The following is an 18,881-nucleotide window of genomic DNA, read 5'->3' on the forward strand; positions in this document are numbered from 1 at the left end:
ATATATATATATATATATATATATATATATATATATATTATTCAAATTTAATAATATGAACATATCAACCGAGTCTCGTATATTTTATTTTATGGCATATTTTATATCTGATATATACTACCTCTATGATGTATAATGCACATCGAATTGAAGATTAATGTTTTAACAAAATCAAATATTTCATTTGATTTGTTCTTATTATATATTAAGATTTTTATGTTATATAAAATAAAATATGAGATGTTGACTTTTTTATTTACTTATTTTTTTTTATTAAAAACCCTAAAAAAATCTTGGTAGAAGTAGTATAATTTAAAAAAAAAATGTTGTTTTTATGTTATTCATGAAAGAAAGCCACTGACATTTTCACCAAAATATAATTTAGTAAGTCGTACTAATAATAAAAAACAAAACTGAAATAATTTCGATTTCACCAAGATTGCAACCAAAATTGCGGATTTGACCACATAAAAAGGAAGTTTGACCATGTTTGAATGCGGGGTGGGTGGATATTTTCTATATTTTAATTTTAATTTTGAGTTTGCTTATTTTGAAAAAAAAAAAGTAGTCAGGGTTTTATACTAAATCTATTTTGTAGAATTCAATTTTAAATCAAATTTTAATACAAATATTTGCTTAAAAAATATTTATGAAATTTGTTTTTGAAATTACTTTTGATGTAAATAGGACCAGATATTATTATTATTTTTGTGTTCAATTATTTAATGTCCCAGTCATAATCTAAGAACTTAATTGTGATCAGTGACCAGCTGGATATGGACTATGAATTTAAATATTTTTTCTAAGAAAATATTTTGGCCAGATTCCCTTTTTATTCCATATGTCCCTCCTCCTACTATCTAATTTCATTTATTTTTTCTAAAAAAATATTTCTATATCAATAATACAACTTTTTCTTATCACAGAGCTACATGTAAAATATAATTTACAATAGTGAATATAATATTATAATAAAAAAATAAACTAATAGGTATTTCTGTCATTTTATATGTTTACCATTTTGTTTTATTATGAAATTAGCATCTTATAAACGTTTTTTCATATTTCTACTTAGAAAAGTTGATAGGCAAAAGTATTTTGGTAGCAACTATAGATTGACTCTCCAACAGAAGCAACAGGGAAGAAATAAAATGCTTATAAGAAAATTTTCAATTTTTTAAATGCATTTATATACAATTATAAGAAAAATACCAACATATTTTTTCGAAAAAATAATTCTTTTATTATTTGAATGCGACTGTCTAATATTTTTTTGAAATTTGATTTAGTGTTACATCTACTAATTAAAAAGATAAAAAGATATACAACATAAATGGTTATCTATTGTATGATAATTAATTAATTAGGGGGTGCTAATCTTTATTAAGTGAATAATATAAAATGCCGTTTGCTGGGATCCAACGGCGAAGATTTGACGGTGGAGATCAATCGGACGGCTGGAGTAAAAGCAGCAAAAAAAAAAACATGTTCCGAAAGAGGCTTAGTTGGCACTCGCAGACCAAATGAGTGTGTAAAACAGCCAAGAGACTTCTGTTAGAATAGTTGGCAAATTCTGTCAGTAAAAAAAATAAATAATTATCTGCACATATATACACACACGCCTACATTACATTTGGTGTATCTATGTATGTATAGGCATATATTTTACTGTTTATATACTAAAGCACCTGTCAGAGTAGACAGAGAAATACAAAGCAAAGCTTGGGGATGAAGAGAAGAACCTCATGCTTGTACAATGAAGACTGAGAAAAGAAGCAATGGAAGATATTGTGAATTAACATTGTAATACACAAAAATATTATTTTTTTTCTTCAAAGAAATCATTTTTTTTAATGAAGATTTTCTCTCAATCTGTTGTTTGCTGTAAAAACTTTTCCAATACAGACCCTCTAAAATGTGTTTGGGTAATTAATATGTAAGATAACCTAAAGATGTGACCTTTCTTGGGTTAAAGGCAAAAGTGAAAGGAAAAAGTATGAGTAATGTAATGATATATATAAATTCAAGCAAGAAGCTTGCAAGAGAGTAAAGTGTTCTTGTGAGGTAAGAGTGTGCAAAAAAGCAAAGGTAGATTAGGTTCTGTAGTAATAATGCAAGAGGAAAGAACAAAGAGCAGTTGTTGCCTGCCTTTCAGTGGTTAGCCTGTCTTTTTTTTTTTGTTTAATAAATCACCAAACCCCTCTCTCTCTCTCTCTCTCTCTCTCTCTCTCTCTCTCTCTCTCTCTCTCTCTGTTACCATTAAGATAATTATTGTACGTTGTTCATTGTGCGTTTGGCTTTGGGTTCTATTCTATAAAGGTTGGAATTTGATGCTACTTTGCCGTTTGTTCACGTACCCCTCAACTTGGGTTCTTTTCCGGTTTTCATTTGCCCAATTCAACCACATCAGATCAGCATTTGATGCCATGGCCTCCACCTCCAGTTAGGTGTGTACTATGCAATTTTAGGGCACTGTAATTCCTTCAGAATTTTGATTCTTCCTTTGTGCCCTTTCTAAAGACACCAAACTCATCTCTGACGAAAATCCTTAACCGGCCCTGTCTCTCCCTTCCCTCTAAACAAAGAGAAAAAAAAGGGAGATAGATTCTTGGCTCTTTGATTCCAAAAACTTGATTTTGTTCTATGCCCGCCATTTTCATCAGCCTGTATTCGTCTGGGTTGGTCTTTGAATGCCGAAACCTTTCCTCTTTCTTGAGGCTGAAGAGAGATTGATTCAACATCTCTGTATGTTCTGAGACTGTTTGCTTTGGCCTCAAAAGGGAATCTACTTTTCTTTTCCTCTTGTGAGCTGTAACTTAGCTTAAATCCATTGCTTGGCCTCACTTTATGCTCTGAAAGTTCTCGCCTTTCTTCCTCTCTGCTATCAGTGTATCTCTCTCTTTATTTTCTTCTCTTGACTCGAGTGGGAATAAGCATTGATCCTGTGTTTCTTATGTCCATGGGGATTCTGCAATTAACCAGCTTCCTTTTCTTCTCACTTTAGTCCCATCGGCCAGTGTATAAAAAAAGCTGCATGAGGTTCTTCTCTTGTTCCTTGTCAAGTCTTTCAAGCAATCATCCCAACTTTTGAATTGCAGCTTATCAAGAGAGATTCTTTGTGGAGATATATCTTTGGGATTGCTAGGGTTTTCGGCTGTTGAAAATTCAGAGAAATGGGTGGTGAAGATGGTGAAATGGGATTCAAGCATGGAGATGAGACAGGGGTCGAAATGACATCAATGCCCTTATACGCAAAGGTGGATCCTTTCTTTCCTTCTGCAGATTGGGATCCTGTCGTGTCTGCAATGGTCTCGAGCAATGGCTTCTCAAGTTCTCATTACCCGTCTTTGGTAATGGAGAATCCAGGGATGAGCGGCTTTGCTCATTACCAAACCGGTTCGGGCTCGAGTTATGCAGACATGTCGGCTAGCCTTCTTCCTTATGGAAACGTGCCTGATTGCAACCGAATCAGTCATCGTCTTGGTTCAGACAAGAAAGGCGGAAGTGAAGGGAGACTGATGAAATCAGGTGAGGTCCATGAAGACCATCAAGTTTCAGGAGACACTGTTCTTGGTGCTTCAACTTGCAGAAAAAGAAGGCAACCCGATTCAGAAATGGTCCCTTCTTCACGATGGAACAAGGTAGATTTCGATATCTAACTTCAAATGATCAGTTTCGTAGCAAACCCAGAGATCTGTTTTAGTTCAACGAGAGGTTTAATGGTTTTGTGATCAAAATAACTGACAGAAAGCTGTGGAGGAAATTCGAAAGGACGATCGGATGGAAGAAGATCAAAGCCAGAAGAAAATGGAATCTGAGAGGAACATGTTTGAAGATTCCGGTGGAAAGACACCGACAAAGGAGATGATGAACGAGGAGAACTCGCAGAGCGGAGAAGCTCCTAAAGAAAACTACATTCATGTCAGGGCAAGAAGGGGTCAGGCAACTAACAGTCACAGCCTTGCAGAAAGGGTAAAAACACCATTTTTTTACAGACCGTTTACTGAATCTTGTTTATTTAAGCCACGAGATTCACTGTTACGAAACCTTGGATTTTGTTGTTCCTTCAAGGTTAGAAGAGAAAAGATCAGTGAACGTATGAGATTGCTTCAAGAACTTGTCCCTGGATGCAACAAGGTAAAAGGACTTGGATGTATGGGTTTGCTGTGAGTTTGATTCGTACTTTCTGCTTGTCTGAAATCTTGCGGTATTGAATATCGTCGAATTAGATCACTGGAAAGGCGGTAATGCTCGATGAAATCATCAACTACGTCCAGTCGTTACAACAACAGGTCGAGGTAAGATATCGTAAGCCAGTATGAAATTCTTGAAATGCTTCATTTTAATGTCTGGTCCATGAACTGTAATCACTGTTACAATATCTGTGTCTTTTTGCAGTTTCTGTCCATGAAGCTTGCGACGGTGAATCCAGAACTCAACGTCGATATAGACAGAGTCCTCGCCAAAGACGTAAAGTCTTAGTCCCAAAAAACAAACAAGAATTCATTACACCTCTTAACTCAATTCTGCCATGAATGTTCTGAAAAGTTTGTTCCTCCCTTTTCAGATCCTTCTCCCGAGAGACAGAAACATTCCTATGCTTGGAATGAATCTTCATCATCCTTACGGCGCGATGCCGAACATCCCCACGATGCATCCGCAGTTTAGTCCATTGTCTCAGGCAAGAAACGGGCAGAAAACACGTTAAACGTGTCGGGTTTTCTGCTGAATCTTTTTCTGACGCCTGTGTTTTTCTAATCTTTGTTCAGACAGCGCTAGACACTGAACTGCAAAGCCTCTACCAAATGGGGTTTGTTCCAAACTCCACGGATATTAACAGTTTCCCACCAAATGGTTAGAGTTACAAAGACTTACTGTTCTCTGCAATCTTGTTTTTTTTTTTGTCAGATTTCCGATTTTTTTCCTTTCCTCTGATCATCGGAGAATCTTTGTTACCTTTGCAGGGAGATTGAAACCCGAGATCTAACCCATCGAAGACGATAGATATAGTCGTCGGAAGCGATTCAAGAGTCTAAAGAACGAAAATTTTTACTCTCTTTTCTTTTGTATAGGTGGTATTGATTCTTATGTCTGTGTTCTTCAACATTTCTAAGCAGAAGATATGGTTTTTGTTCCACTTTCTGATTGATGTTTGGTTCCATATTTGTACCTGTAGAGCTTGGTTTCATGAGTTTGTAAGATTGTTTGGCTCACACTACCTATTGAAATGAAGTTCATTTTGTTCAATTTATACATTAAATTTGTTTAAAATGTGATGAATGTGACCAAGGATTAGAGTCACCTGTGTAACTAACATTTCCAAAATATAAAAAAAATAAAAAAATGTAAAATTTGTTGATTTTCTTCATCATTTTGGAGTTTTAATCCTCAAAAGTAACAAAAAAAACTCCTCCAAAATATACAAATTTGGAAGAAAAAAAAAAGGCAAAGAATGTGGATGAGATGTGCATGCTTTGGGCCATGCAGTATCGTATAGTGGGCCATATATGGGCCCATAAGCTTATCTCGAAATTATCACTAAAGCCCAAGAAAAAAATGGGTCATTTTATTTTTGTAACGAAGAACAAATATTGACTTTCATAATGCAAAACATCTATTTTAGTAAGTTACTAAGCTTTGCTTTGCAATTCAGAAAGTTTCTTGATGAAATATCGACATCTTGACCACTAAAAGTTTCCTGAAAAATAAAATAAAAAATAAAACTAAGAATACATTATTTATGATTTAACAAATTTCTAGTGATAAATTTCAAGATGTGCATGATTCGAATTTCAATTATGTAATGTTTCAGTTATTTTTAAGTTTACATTTTTTTAAAAAAAATTTATTTTTGAATTCGATTTTAAAAATTAAAACCCATATCAAATATAGATATAAATAGCCCGTTTTTTTTTTTAATTTTGGATATCTCAAAATGATGGTTTGTAGTGTACAAATCATAACTACACAAAAAAAGTATATTTATCTCTTTTTTTTTTTCTTTCTCTCTTCATTAAATATTTCGATCCCAATAAATTTATCTTTTTTAAATGTTGTATTATTGAGGATCCAATATAATCTCTTTTTTGAATGTTATTATATTGTATCTTCAATAATATAACATTAAAAAAGTTGTCCATGTCGAAGTAGATACCACAATAAATTCCAATTAAGTAGTTGCCAATGTGCCATACGCATTTTTATCATAAATCATAAATTCTTTGCTAACCCATAAAAGTTGTCCTATATTTATATATTATATATATATAACCAAGCCGTGTTAACCGGCAATAGAGTTAGGAAGGAATTGATGAACTGATCGCTCGCCACGTGTCTCCATCTTGATCGTTCAATGAAATCCGACGGTCGTTATCTGTTGCATCCCATGGTCGCTGTCTTATAGGCCAAAACGTGTGACGATCACACCGGCCATTCCTTAAGTGCCACGTGGCGTGAGCGTCGCACCCGCCATAATGGCCATACAACGTAGCACTCTATTTAAATTATTATTCCATTACTTTTTTTCCATATCTTTCCATCTATTTTCCATTTTTTTATAATTTAATTTAAATATATTTTAATTTAATGATTCCCTTTTTATGTTCCTCAGAAGTTTTGAACTGGAACATGAAAATCTTTGTGAAATTTGGTTCTGGCAATTTCGAGTTTTCGTCTTGCGAAGAATTAGGGTTCGTAATTCTTCGACTCGCGTTCAATCTATTCCTTTGAAGTCAAAGCAAAGTGTTGCCTTTTTCGCGTGTAAGTTATGATCGAAATTTAAATTTTGTTCTTGTAATTCGTTCGAATTCCCTTGACGTTTCATCTCCTCTGGCTTTCCTTTTCGCTTCGGTTGCGTTAAATTTTTCCGTTGAAAAAGAATTTTGGTATCGATTGTTCTACAGGGGTTTCCTCGTGAATCAAATTCTGGGTTTTTTGTTTGTTCATGGTACTTTTTGGTTTGCACGCTGTATCGTAAATTATAGTAGTAGTCATTTGAAGTTCAGTGAATGAAATTCTGGGTTGTAATATGAATGACGTAATCTGTTGAGTCCGGGTGATCAAAATTTATGATTCAAATTGAATTTGAGCGCCACCCAAATGATCTGTTATTACCCTGCAAGTATATGAATCCGTTAGAATTTTCTTTTTATCTGGAGTTCTTCCAGTTTCACATCACGTGATACAGAAACTTTATGTCTATTGTCTCTTTATCTTGAGTTCTTACCACTGTTGGGTAATTTTTAAGTTTGGCCTTTGATAATAGTGCAATACACTTGGATCAGGCCTAGTAGGGACGGGTTTTTTTTTGGTGAATTCGTATGTTTAGCTTGTTCTTTAGCAAGAATTTGTGGCATTCAGTTGCAAGATTGTGTTTCCGGGAATCGAGATTCTTATGCTTTGTTTGGGCATTTGTTTCCTGATTCAGTATGATACCAATCATGACATTCTAACCTTTAGAATTCCCCCCCTTTTTTTTTATGGATTTATCCTTGCAGTGCCTTTCGTCGAGTTAAGGAAGCTATGTTGTCCATCTCTGTTTTCGTTCTTTTAGCAAGGATTTGTGGCATTCAGTTGCAAGACTGTGTTTCCCGCAATCAAGATTCTTATGCTCTGTTTGGGGATTTGTTACCTGATTCAATATGATTCCAATCTTTACATTCTAACCTTTAGAATTTCCCTTTTCTTATGGTTTCATCCTTGCAGTGTCTTTGATCGAGTTAAGGCAGCTATGTTACCCTTCTCTGTTTCCATTCTTTAGTAAACGAAGTGTTGGACTGAAAAAGAGATGAACATATCGGCCCTTCTTACATCTGCTGGAATCAATATAGCAATATGCGTTGTGCTTCTATCGTTATACTCCATACTTAGAAAACAGCCCTCCAATTATTGCGTCTACTTTGGGCGAAGGCTTGCTAATGGAAGGGTTAAACGTTATGACCCTTTTTGGTACGAAAGGTTTGTGCCCTCTCCAAGTTGGCTGGTTAGGGCATGGGAAACTAATGAAGATGAGTTATTGGCTGCTGCTGGTTTAGATGCTGTGGTTTTCCTCAGGATGGTAGTTTTCAGGTTAGTGTAAAGCTCTGCAAAGATCGAAAAACCCAATTGTTTTCTTCTGGTTTTGGGTTTTTTGCCAGTACTTTACTTTGTTTTCTCCATTGCAGCATTCGGTTGTTCTTTATTGCTGCTGTTGTTTGCATTGGCCTTGTGTTGCCTGTTAACTATTATGGGCAACAGATGGAACACAAGGAAATCCATATGGAGTCATCTGACGTTTTCACAATTGAGAACATTAAGGAAAGCTCTAAATGGTACAAAGTGGTGTTGTCTAAGAATATCCGTTGGTTTGTGTTATTCTACCTAATTTTATTTTATTGTTTTTTCATATTAAAATTCTGCACCAATTTTTTGGGACACATATATATATATATATATGTATTATACAAGAATTCAGAGTGTTAATTTTGGTTTTGTTCTTACTGTTTCCAGGCTTTGGGCTCATTGTGTAGCGTTGTATGTCATAACCTTTGCGGCATGTATTCTTCTCTACTTTGTGAGGATCTTATGACATTGATTCATCTCCCATTCATATCTCATTCTCTTAGTTGAGATACCCTTTCCTTTCATTTTCTCATTGTTTTATTGTATACATGTTTCTCGCCTGTAGGAGTATAAGACCATAGCAAAAATGAGGCTCGCATATATTACTGGGTCTGCCTCGAAGCCAAGTCATTTTACAGTTCTTATCCGCGGTATTCCGTTTTCTCCTGGAGGATCCTACAGTGAAACAGTGACCAAATTCTTCACAAATTACTATGCTTCGAGCTATTTGTCCCACCAAATGGTCTACCATAATGGCATCATTCAGAGATTGCTGGTATGCACATTTTGATTCTTAGGACATATCAAGTCTTGGCTATCAATTACTGGTTTTTCTTTCATTTTTTTCACCGGTTTCTGGGTTTTGGAACACTACTCAGCTAATATCTCTTCTGTGTTGTACATTACCAAATTTGGACTTCATATCTCGTGGAATATGAATAACAAGCTTTTATTGCTCTTTGTTCTGGAAAGGGAGTTTAGCATCGGTCTTTCTTGTTTTGGAATCCTTTTGAGTGGTTAATCTCCCTTTTACACGGTGCAGAACTACTTGTATATGAAGTATGATGTGTTGTTTGAATGTTTTGGCATAGAACAGTAACCTGATATTAAGATTAAATTATTGCTTCTGAATCACTTATGCATGTTGCAAGTTCCAGGTGATGAGACTTTTGATGTGTATTCTTGGAATTCAAATGGATTTTCCTCAGTAACCTTATCATTGACTAACTTGTGATGCTACTGTGTGTAGTTCCATAAATGCTGAGTTTCTTCTGATATTGCCTCAGTTTCTTGTATAGATTCATGTAATTAGTTTAGGTTCAGTGATACGTTTAGAAGTTCAGGTAGGAGCTGATAAGATATCCTTTATTTGTGATTTTTTTTTTGATGTTTCAGCGTGATGCAGAGAAGATGTGCCAAGCTATAAAACATGTTTCTCCAGATGTAAGTTGTAAACCGGGTTTAACCTCATGCACTTTCTGTGGTGGACCTACGCCTACAGGTTCTTTTCATATCCTGGCTAGCGAGATGGACAGTGTTAAAAGAATGGAGCTTGGCGAGTTATCTTTGACGACAGCAGAGCAAGTAAGGAAATTCCCCTGAATTTGATATTTGCATCTCACTAATCCATTTAGTGTTTGTGTACGATCTGTCATCGATCTATATATACTTAGTATACGTTGTTTCTTCTATCCAGTGGAAAGTACAAGTTTTATAGCAGAAATAGAGGAAGCTTTTGCTTTTCTATTACCTTGTCTTTGCAGCTTTAGAACTGGGGGTTAACTATTGACTTCGGTTTTAGCTTTACTGAGCCAAAAGATGGAGATTGGAAATGATATTTTGAGGCTCCACCACCATAGAGACTTGGAAATCTGAATGACTTAGTGAATTCCTATCGGTTGCTTATTGATTTTTTTATATCTCATGCGTTCATATCCTCCATTGATATATAGTGTTTCATGTGGTTTCAGAAATTTAGTAGTGACACATGCTGTCCTATTTTTTTCGTTTCCATATCAGATAATTGTTAGCATCGTAAAGTTTGACAGTCTCTATGCATTATCTAGTTAGAAGTAAGCAGTTGCCTAATCTAGAAGCAGACACAATTTTATTAGAATGGTAACAAAGTGTCGTCTACTCTATGCTGCAGGAGCGTCCGGTTGCTTTTGTCTTTTTCAAGACACGTTACGATGCTCTTGTTGTTTCAGAGGTTCTTCAAGCATCAAATCCTATGTTATGGGTTGCGGACTTAGCTCCAGACCCTCATGATGTTTATTGGAGGAATCTCCGCTTACCTTATCGACAACTCTGGATACGGAAGATAGCAACATTTGTTGGTGCAATTGCCTTCATGTTTGTGTTTCTCCTTCCTGTGGCCGTCATCCAGGGCTTGACTCAACTTGATCAGCTTTCTCACGCATTTCCTTTTCTACGAGGCATTTTGAAGAAGTGAGTACCTTAATATTTTAGTGTCCGAGTCTTTTTTTCGGTTGCTTTTCTTTTAAACATACAAAACAAAGGAGCTATTTGCTATTTGTTATTCATTTCTCGTGTTGATTTAATTCTCTTAAAACGTTGGCAGGAAGTTTATGAACCAGGTCATCACGGGTTACTTACCGAGTGTCATCTTGATACTGTTTCTCTACGCGGTTCCGCCCACAATGATGTATTTTTCGACATTGGAAGGGTGTGTATCACGGAGTAGAAGGAAGAGAAGTGCGTGCATCAAAGTTTTATACTTCACCATTTGGAATGTTTTCTTCGTGAATATTCTATCAGGATCTATTATCCGACAACTAAGTGTTTTCTCAAGTGTTAGAGACTTACCTGCACAACTCGCCAAGGCTGTTCCCACACAGGTAGTTTATCGTCCTTCTCTTGTCTTTTTCTCAAATTTATACTGTCCTTTGGACAATCTAAGGCTGTTTACATTCTGCATAGCTAGAGGAGAGGATCTCTCTCTCTGGTTTGCTCGCTATCTCCTCAATATCTCTCAGCTTGGATTTCTATTATTTATAAGTAGGCTTTCTGCATAGTTCCTTTCTCTCTACCCATTTTGTTGCTTTGTTTAACCATACATGTCAAAGTACATTATGGTTGCCTGCTTATGTTTTCTCATCTTTGAATAAAAGTTTCACATGCTTGAGGAGCACCTCTTTATCCTTCATCTTCACTCGGGTTTTCTTGTTATATAAACTGCCATCCAGCTTTATCGATGATTCTGAATGTTTTGGATCATTGTCTATCCGCAGGCTAGCTTCTTCATGACCTATGTTTTCACATCAGGTTGGGCCAGTTTGGCATGTGAAATCGTGCAACCCATGGCTCTTATCTGGAATCTGGTGGCAAAACTCATTGTCAAGAACCAGGATGATTCTTACGTAACGCTTAGGTTTCCGTACCATACCGAAATTCCGAGGCTACTTTTGTTTGGCCTCTTAGGTTTCACCAATTCAGTCCTAGCACCTCTAATCTTGCCATTCTTGTTGATCTACTTCTCCTTCGCATACCTTATATACAAAAATCAGGTACGCATTCGACTCCAATATACTCTTTGATCTCCTTTACCGACTTTTTTGCATAAATACCCGTCTCTAGCTATTAATAAGCTCTATAAAAAAATGGATCTTTCATCATTAGTGTTCGAGGTTTGAACTGCACTTTCTGAAGCTGGTGGTTCTTGTCTGTTCCTGTCTGGTGTGTGGTATGGATATCGTGTTCTGAAAAGTACTTGCTATTTGCTCCTGCATCTCTCGTTTAATGATTCATGTACATATGCTGGTTGTAGAGCTAGGCTCTTGCGTTAAGTAGACAATTCAACATGTTATTATTATTACAATCATTTGGACAGATCTCTCTTTAACCATTATGAAGTTTCCTTTTTTTTTCAGATACTCAATGTGTATATTACGAAATATGAAAGTGGCGGACAGTATTGGCCGATTTTCCACAGCACAACGATATTTTCACTGATATTGACACAGATCATAGCTCTGGGTTTTTTCGGTTTAAAGCTATCAACTGTGGCTTCGGGTTTCACCATACCATTGATTCTTCTCACTCTTCTCTTTAGTGAATATTGCCGACAGAGATTCTTGCCGATTTTCAAGAAACATTCAGCTCAGGTAGCCGTTTTTTGGGCGAAACTTTGATATTTTGTGCTTGGATATGTCCCATCCCCATCTCCTGGGCTCTTGATAGGCTTGTTTTTTTTTTCTTTTGTTGCAGGTTCTTATAGACATGGACAGAGAAGATGAACAATCAGGAAAAATGGAAGAGAGACACAAAAATCTACGGACCGCATATTTTCAGATCCAAGTTCCTTCTCAGGAATCCAGCAAAGCTGGAACTCCTTGCTCGGATCTCGAATCACAGGATCCTGAAAAATCGAACCAAGGTTTTTTTTTCTAACATCATCTGACTGTCTGTTCTTGGTGTCAGGTTTTTACATGTTTTAAAAGCCTGATACTTAGCTCTTTCTTCTCATACACTTTTTCCAGATGGAGAGGATGAGAGTGTCAAAGGTAAAGAGTTATGGAACTTCCAGAGCAGCGAAGAGAAAGAGGAAGAATCCGGGCAAGGAGCTGATGAGGTTAAGCCCTGTTCCAGTGTTTCTCCAAAGCTGATCGAGCTTCTTGATCGAACGTAGAGCTCGCTCATTCATTCATGTTCGGGCAGAACACAGAGTTTCTTGGAGCAACAACCATCACATACAGCACAGGTTCTGGCTCGAGCCCTGAAAGGAACGAGATGACAGAACATGTGCAATTGCTTATAGGGTTTTGCTCCTTTTTTGTAGATAAAACACCCTCTAGGAAAGCCTAGGAGATGAAGAAGGGTAAGTTGCAGAAACATGTGGGTAGTTCTCCTTCAGACAAGAAATGTACATTTCGTAGTTTTTTTTTTTTTGGCAAAGAGCATGAGGGCAAGTTTTTGGATACAAAGCGTACGAATATACACTCATTTTGTGGACATCATCCACAAAGGATCTTGGTCTCAATAGAATGGAAAGGAAAACAGGGAGAGAACCCTCTCTTCTGCAGGGGTGGCCATTTTGGATTCGGTTATTTCGGTTATAGAAAAACTATAATCATTCGGTTTTTATATAAACATCAGTTCAGTTTGGTTCGACTATTTTTTTAGTTCGGTTCGATTCGGTTTCGGTAAAAAATGAATTTTTTAAAAGAAATTGTCGGTTTTCGGTTATTTTTTTATTCGGTTCGGTTTCGATTTTTTCGGATTTAAAGAAATTATAACCATTCGGTTTTGAAGTCAGGTACGATTATATCTTGTTCGGTTCGATTCAGTTTGGTTATTCGATTAATAATCGAAATGGTCACCCTTGGATATCCGAATTTTTGGGAATGCCCGCACCTGTCTTATTTTGCGGTTTTTGTTTCGGTCTATTTTCATTTTATATTTCGTTATTTTCATTTCATAAATAAAATTAATCAAATTCTGTTAGGTAATCGTGACCTAGGTACTCTTGGTTGAGATGAAATCGGGTATCCAAACTCCCGAAAATTTCTAAAATTTTATTGATTTACATTCGGTTTGTTGATAATTTTACAAGAAAATACTTTATTATTGTAATTGAGATATAAAAATAATACTATTTCTATATATCCGAAAAAATAACAGAGTGACTCAATTACTCGTCGTTGGTGACGAACGAGAGAATATCCGAATCCTTGAATATTATAAAAAATATATTTTCAGTTTAATAATGTTACAAGAAAATAATTTATTATTATAAATACATTAAAATAATATATTTATTTCAAAGCCGAACTCAGAGCTACCGGTCCAAATTTCTGATTTCATTCGAGGCCCAAATTATAATACAGATATTAGAAAAATGCCCAATTAAAGTTCTTTAGCCCATCAAAATAAACCCTAAAGCCCTTTTGATTACTCTGATAATTATGTTTTAATATTTATTCATTGATTTAATTTATAATCTTCATATTGCCTTTGTTTGTTTGTTTTTCTGTATCCATAAATATTCATTGAAAATCCTCCACTTCCTTGGTCATTTCTTTTTTTTTCCTTCGTCTGTGGATTTGCAATCGGGATCGTGATCGAGGATGGCGTCTCACCGGCCGTTCCCTCCGCCGTCGTCGTACCCTCCTCCTCCTGCGCCGCCGCCGTCGGCTCCTCCCCCGTTGGTTCCCCCTCCGCCGCATCAACCCTACTCTTATCCTCCTCCGCCGCATTCTTACTACCCTCACTACCCTCAATTCAACCACAACCAGGCACCTCCTCCACCGCCTCCGCCTCCGTCAGCTCCTCCTCCTCCTCCACCGCCTTCTCCTCCTCCGCCTCCTCCGTCTGCTCCCCCTCCGCCGGTCCCCGATCCTCCTCCGCCTCCTCCTCAAAGCCATGAGAACAGGCGCAGGCCTCCTCCTGTTGCACAGAGTAAGAAACCCCGAGTCGAGACAGAGGAAGAGAGGAGGCTTAGGAAGAAGAGAGAGTTGGAGAAGCAAAAGCATCAGCATCAGCAGCAGCAGCAGCAGCAGATGAAGATCTCGGAGAGGAAGCCTACGCCTCTGTTGACTGGCGAAAGGGTCGAGAATAGGCTGAAGAAACCCACCACCTTCATCTGCAAGCTCAAGTGAGTATTTTGATTCTTCCCTTTTTCCATGTTCTTGGTGTTTCCATGGATTCTGATCTTGGTGATTCCAAGTCTCTCCATTGATTCTGCTCGTTCCCTTTTGATGAAGGTTCCGGAATGAGCTCCCTGACCCAACTGCGCAGCTAAAGCTAATGACCATGAAGAGAGATAAAGATCAGTATGTACCTTCACAAGGGCCATTGCTTTGTTTGATGTTTTACTCTGTCTGACTTGATGTGTATTGCTTTGTTCATCTTCTTCTTATGGGGTTTTTATACGGCAGGGATACGAGTCGACAGTTTATTGCTTTGTTCATCTTCTTCTTATGGGGTTTTTATACGGCAGGTATACGAAATATACCATCACATCGCTAGAGAAGCTGTGGAAGCCACAAATCTTTGCGGAGCCTGATCTTGGAATCCCACTGGATCTGCTTGACCTAAGCGTATACAAGTATGATAATCTCAAAAGGCTACTCTTTGATTCTGACATTGCCGAAGCTCGTGAACTGGGTCACTCATTGTTGTTACTGCTTTTACAGTCCTCCCAAAATCAAACCACCTCTTGCCCCTGAGGACGAGGAACTATTGCGCGATGATGATGCCATTACATTTATTAAGAGAGATGGCATTAGGAAGAAAGACAGGCCGACCGATAAAGGTGTTTCTTGGCTCGTAAAAACACAGTATATTTCTTCCATCAGTGCGGAATCCGCAAGACAGGTAACAATCTCTGTTGTAGCCTGTATATATATATCTATAGCTTGTGGAAAGATTTATCAGAATGGTTCATCCTTCATGGCACAGTCTCTAACTGAGAAACAAGCCAAGGAACTGCGAGAGATGAAGGGAGGATTCAACATCTTGGAAAATCTTAACAATAGGTGTGATGTTTCTCTAACTTATCTAATTGTGATGAAATGGAAGGGAGGGGGGAAAAACATAATGTTGAGATGATTCTCTATATGTTGGAATCCAGGGAGAGGCAAATCAAGGAAATCGAAGCATCCTTTGAGGCCTGCAAATCTCGGCCTGTTCATGCTACAAACAAAAACTTGCACCCAGTTGAAGTTATGCCTCTGTTGCCGTATTTTGATAGGTTAGCTGCTTCCTTATCCTTGTCACGGAATCATATTGGCTCTGATTATGCCAATATCGGGTTTGTTGAGGCCTAACCGTGCAACACCCGAAGGGGGGGGCATAATTTTGTAGAATTTTTCACTTTCCTCTGTTTCATGTTCTGTTCAATTATTTCTTTCATTGGGATGAGGTGAATAACCATTTTGGTTGGCAAATCAGTTATGTGTTGTCACTGAACTTTGTAGCATACACTAACCTTTTTTGTCTTTTTGGCGCTTGTTTTTGACACAGGTATGAGGAGCAATTTGTTGTAGCAAATTTTGATAGTGCTCCTACTGCTGATTCTGAATTCTTTGGCAAGTTGGATCCATCACTTCGTGATGCCTATGAGTCACGGGTGAGTTATTGATTCCTGTCTTGACTCGGCTCTGAGATCACTGATCATGCACAGTGATATCTCTGCGTTCTTGCCAAGGGACGATGCGTTCCTGATAGACGAGAAATCTGTGGAAACAATATCATGTTTGTTGAGCATATTCCAATCGAGATCAAATTCAAGTTGAAAAACATTTTAGAAACTGTGATTAGTAATTAGGATAACATAATCAAGAGAACCGGCCTTTCTTTTGCTTACTGTCTAACGTATATGGGTGATGCATCATACTTCTTGAGCTGACATCATATGCTTCATTACAGGCTCTTCTGAAAAGTTACGCGGTGTCTGGATCAGACCCTGCAAATCCAGAAAAATTTCTGGCTTACATGGTTCCTTCCTTGGATGAGGTTGGGACATGACATTTCCACTGGTTGCTCTCTCCATTGTTCACAAGTCATACAGGTCACTACAATTCCGATTTCATTAACTGTATCATTGTGTTGCGATGGCAGTTGTCCAAGGACACGCACGATGAAAATGAAGAAATCTCGTATTCTTGGGTCCGGGAATACCACTGGGACGTACGTACAAAAACATCGAATTAGTTGAATAAAGTTGTGAACCCTCCTCAATTTCTCATGAAAATAAACATTTTTTCTTTCTTGAATGCTGTAACTGGTAACAGGTTCGAGGTGATGATGCAGATGATCCCACCACATATCTTGTGTCGTTTGATGACAGGGTGGCTCGGTATCTGCCCCTTCCCACAAAGCTGAACTTGAGAAAAAAGAGGGCCCGAGAAGGAAGATCTTCGGATGAGATTGAGCATTTTCCGGTACCTTCAAGGGTGACGGTAAGGCGAAGATCTAACGTGTCGGTCATAGAGCATAAAGATTCCGAGGTAACGTCATGTATACATACACACACACACACTCCTCAAGAAGGGAACTCTGTTGGAATTGTTCTGATTATGTTTGTGGAATTGGTTGTTGCTATGTTGTTCTTAGGGTTACTCAAACTCTAGGGTTGGTGGTTCGAGCTCCAAGATGAGAAGGTTCGAGGAGGAAGGCATTGGTCGATCATGGAAACAGCACAATGATGCCAATGAATACAGTGGAGGTGAAGAAGACGAGTTCTCCGAATGAGTTGAGTGTATGTAAAGAATCTGATATATATTCTTTTCCATCATCTTCTTGTTTGTTTTATTAGTTATGTTGAAGATCCCGAACCCTCCTTTCCCCAACTCATTTTGATAAATATGGAAACTTTTCATTATATATCTCTCCCCCTGACATCTGACACTTTTATAAATGGATATAAACATCACAACAACGTGTCTCTGTATACACCAGTTATAATACTTTTGCCGAAACCCATTTGTGAAATTGTATTTCCGTATAGTTTATGATAATATCATTTCATTATTATGTAATAATATTATTACAAAGTAAAAGCTTGTAATAGCCTGAACTTAGAAGGGAGTGTTCAGCTTCATGAGAGTATCTGATGATTTTATATATAAAAAAAAATGATTCAGTCAATCTGAAGAACCCAACCCTTTTTGTCTTCGATTGAACCAGTTTGGATTCCGACAAGAGCAGATCGAATCTGTTCTGCAACAAGACCGTCGTCGTCTCTCACTCTGAACTCAGTTCTGCAAGTTCCGGTTCACAAAATTTCAGTTTCGTTTCGTATTGACAACGCGTTAATCAGATCAAGCAATCTAAACCCAACACAAAGTAATTCAATTTTCTTCAATTGAAAAAAAAGGGACCTTTTGTTCTGGTAAGTTATGCTTCCAACTGAAGCAACTCCAATGGCGGTTCCCGTGCAGAAAACTTCATCTGCCTTCTTTAGCTCATCCACCGAAACCGGGCGTTCTTCCACCTGTTTCAGCACCCAAACTTTTCGGACTGAACACTTTTGAGCTCAAACTCATGATCCTTTCGAACGAAAAATTGCCCGAAGATAGCAGAAAAGAGCTGCAGAAGAATTCCAGCAAGAGATTGCAGAAACAGCCCGGAGGAAGATTTGGTTTCTTGGACTCCAAGCAACAGATCAAATCTTCTCTTGTTTTTGTTATTGACTCATAATAACTTTGATTATGCTATTTGTTACGCTTATTTTCTCGATAAAAAGAGATTAGACGTCTTTTAAAACTACTTCAGATGATCAAAATCTGAGATTATTCAGAAACAGAAGCACACACATGTCGGGTGAGTTACTGACCTCGTATCCTAGGTCTAGTGCGATCTCTATAACGCTCTTTCTCGTTATCCCTTCGAGAATCGTTCCGCTGGTAGTCGGAGTCACTATCACATTCCCCTGAAAGATCGAAACTTTACTGCAAAGCTCGTATCACATTGCACACTCTCGCTTCGTTCGATATCAGTACGTACCTTCACAAGGAACACATTAGAAGCAGATGATTCTTCTATATTGCTCCTGTTCTCTGCGTCCAGGTACAATACATCTGAAAACCCTCTCTCCTTCGCTCTTCTCATCGGTTCAAGAACCTTGAGAGACAAGCAAACGATAGAAGAAAGAATTTGTTGGTTAGCCACTTAATTAGACACGCTGCTGAAACCCTAGAGAGAGAGAGAGAGAGAGACGATCAATCTGACTCACTGGACTGTAGTTGGCAATGGTTTTGACGCTTCCAGTTCCTCCTCGAAAGGCTCGTGACACTTCCTCCTCCACGTAAAGGTTCAGC

At 37.6% G+C, this 18,881-nt stretch overlaps 4 protein-coding genes across 9 annotated transcripts in view; 3 read left to right on the top strand and 1 right to left on the bottom strand.

Annotated features, from left to right (window-relative positions):
• Positions 1-2,238: 2,238 nt before the first annotated feature.
• LOC104819959 (transcription factor bHLH74-like) lies at positions 2,239-5,253 on the top strand. The gene is made up of 9 exons (XM_010550295.2): positions 2,239-2,447; positions 3,099-3,641; positions 3,748-3,972; positions 4,072-4,137; positions 4,230-4,298; positions 4,399-4,470; positions 4,568-4,681; positions 4,770-4,854; positions 4,965-5,253. The coding sequence occupies exons 2-9, from the start codon at positions 3,174-3,176 to the stop codon at positions 4,985-4,987; spliced, it is 1,122 nt and encodes a 373-aa protein (XP_010548597.1). The 5' UTR covers positions 2,239-2,447; positions 3,099-3,173; the 3' UTR covers positions 4,988-5,253.
• A 1,294-nt stretch (positions 5,254-6,547) lies between these two features.
• Positions 6,548-13,166, top strand: LOC104819972 (CSC1-like protein RXW8). 5 transcript variants are annotated; one of them, XR_772891.2, is made up of 13 exons: positions 6,548-6,759; positions 7,497-8,067; positions 8,163-8,342; positions 8,488-8,551; positions 8,666-8,875; positions 9,496-9,684; positions 10,250-10,548; positions 10,682-10,958; positions 11,352-11,627; positions 11,991-12,224; positions 12,328-12,496; positions 12,600-12,820; positions 12,899-13,166. XR_772891.2 is itself a non-coding variant. In XM_010550323.2 (13 exons), the coding sequence occupies exons 3-13, from the start codon at positions 7,787-7,789 to the stop codon at positions 12,746-12,748; spliced, it is 2,328 nt and encodes a 775-aa protein (XP_010548625.1). In that variant the 5' UTR covers positions 6,548-6,759; positions 7,497-7,509; positions 7,705-7,786; the 3' UTR covers positions 12,749-13,166. The 5 variants fall into 5 exon arrangements, 4 of the variants coding, with proteins under 4 accessions (XP_010548625.1, XP_010548610.1, XP_010548618.1 ...); XM_010550323.2 differs by having other exon boundaries at positions 7,497-7,509; positions 7,705-8,067; positions 12,600-13,166; XM_010550308.2 differs by having other exon boundaries at positions 12,600-13,166.
• Positions 13,167-14,091: 925 nt separating this feature from the next.
• On the top strand, positions 14,092-17,443 carry LOC104819998 (protein PAF1 homolog). The gene is made up of 11 exons (XM_010550341.2): positions 14,092-14,713; positions 14,823-14,891; positions 15,059-15,166; positions 15,255-15,435; positions 15,520-15,596; positions 15,692-15,811; positions 16,084-16,189; positions 16,489-16,575; positions 16,681-16,749; positions 16,854-17,069; positions 17,176-17,443. The coding sequence occupies exons 1-11, from the start codon at positions 14,187-14,189 to the stop codon at positions 17,311-17,313; spliced, it is 1,698 nt and encodes a 565-aa protein (XP_010548643.1). The 5' UTR covers positions 14,092-14,186; the 3' UTR covers positions 17,314-17,443.
• Positions 17,444-17,533: 90 nt separating this feature from the next.
• The window catches only part of LOC104820011 (branched-chain-amino-acid aminotransferase 1, mitochondrial), a 3,380-nt gene continuing 2,032 nt past the window's right edge, over positions 17,534-18,881 (bottom strand). Inside the window, exons 7-11 of one of the 2 annotated variants that reach the window (XM_010550351.1) lie at positions 18,797-18,881; positions 18,568-18,684; positions 18,398-18,493; positions 17,943-18,055; positions 17,534-17,822 (exon numbers count right to left, since the gene is read on the bottom strand). In XM_010550351.1, coding sequence (XP_010548653.1) covers positions 17,702-17,822; positions 17,943-18,055; positions 18,398-18,493; positions 18,568-18,684; positions 18,797-18,881 — 532 coding nt within the window. In that variant the 3' untranslated portion in view covers positions 17,534-17,701. The remainder of the gene's footprint in view (positions 17,823-17,942; positions 18,056-18,397; positions 18,494-18,567; positions 18,685-18,796) is intronic. The other variant, XM_010550360.1, reaches the window with a different exon arrangement.

Source organism: Tarenaya hassleriana, unplaced genomic scaffold, assembly GCF_000463585.1.
Source record: "Tarenaya hassleriana unplaced genomic scaffold, ASM46358v1 Cleome1, whole genome shotgun sequence".
In the NCBI taxonomy this organism is placed as follows: domain Eukaryota; kingdom Viridiplantae; phylum Streptophyta; class Magnoliopsida; order Brassicales; family Cleomaceae; genus Tarenaya; species Tarenaya hassleriana.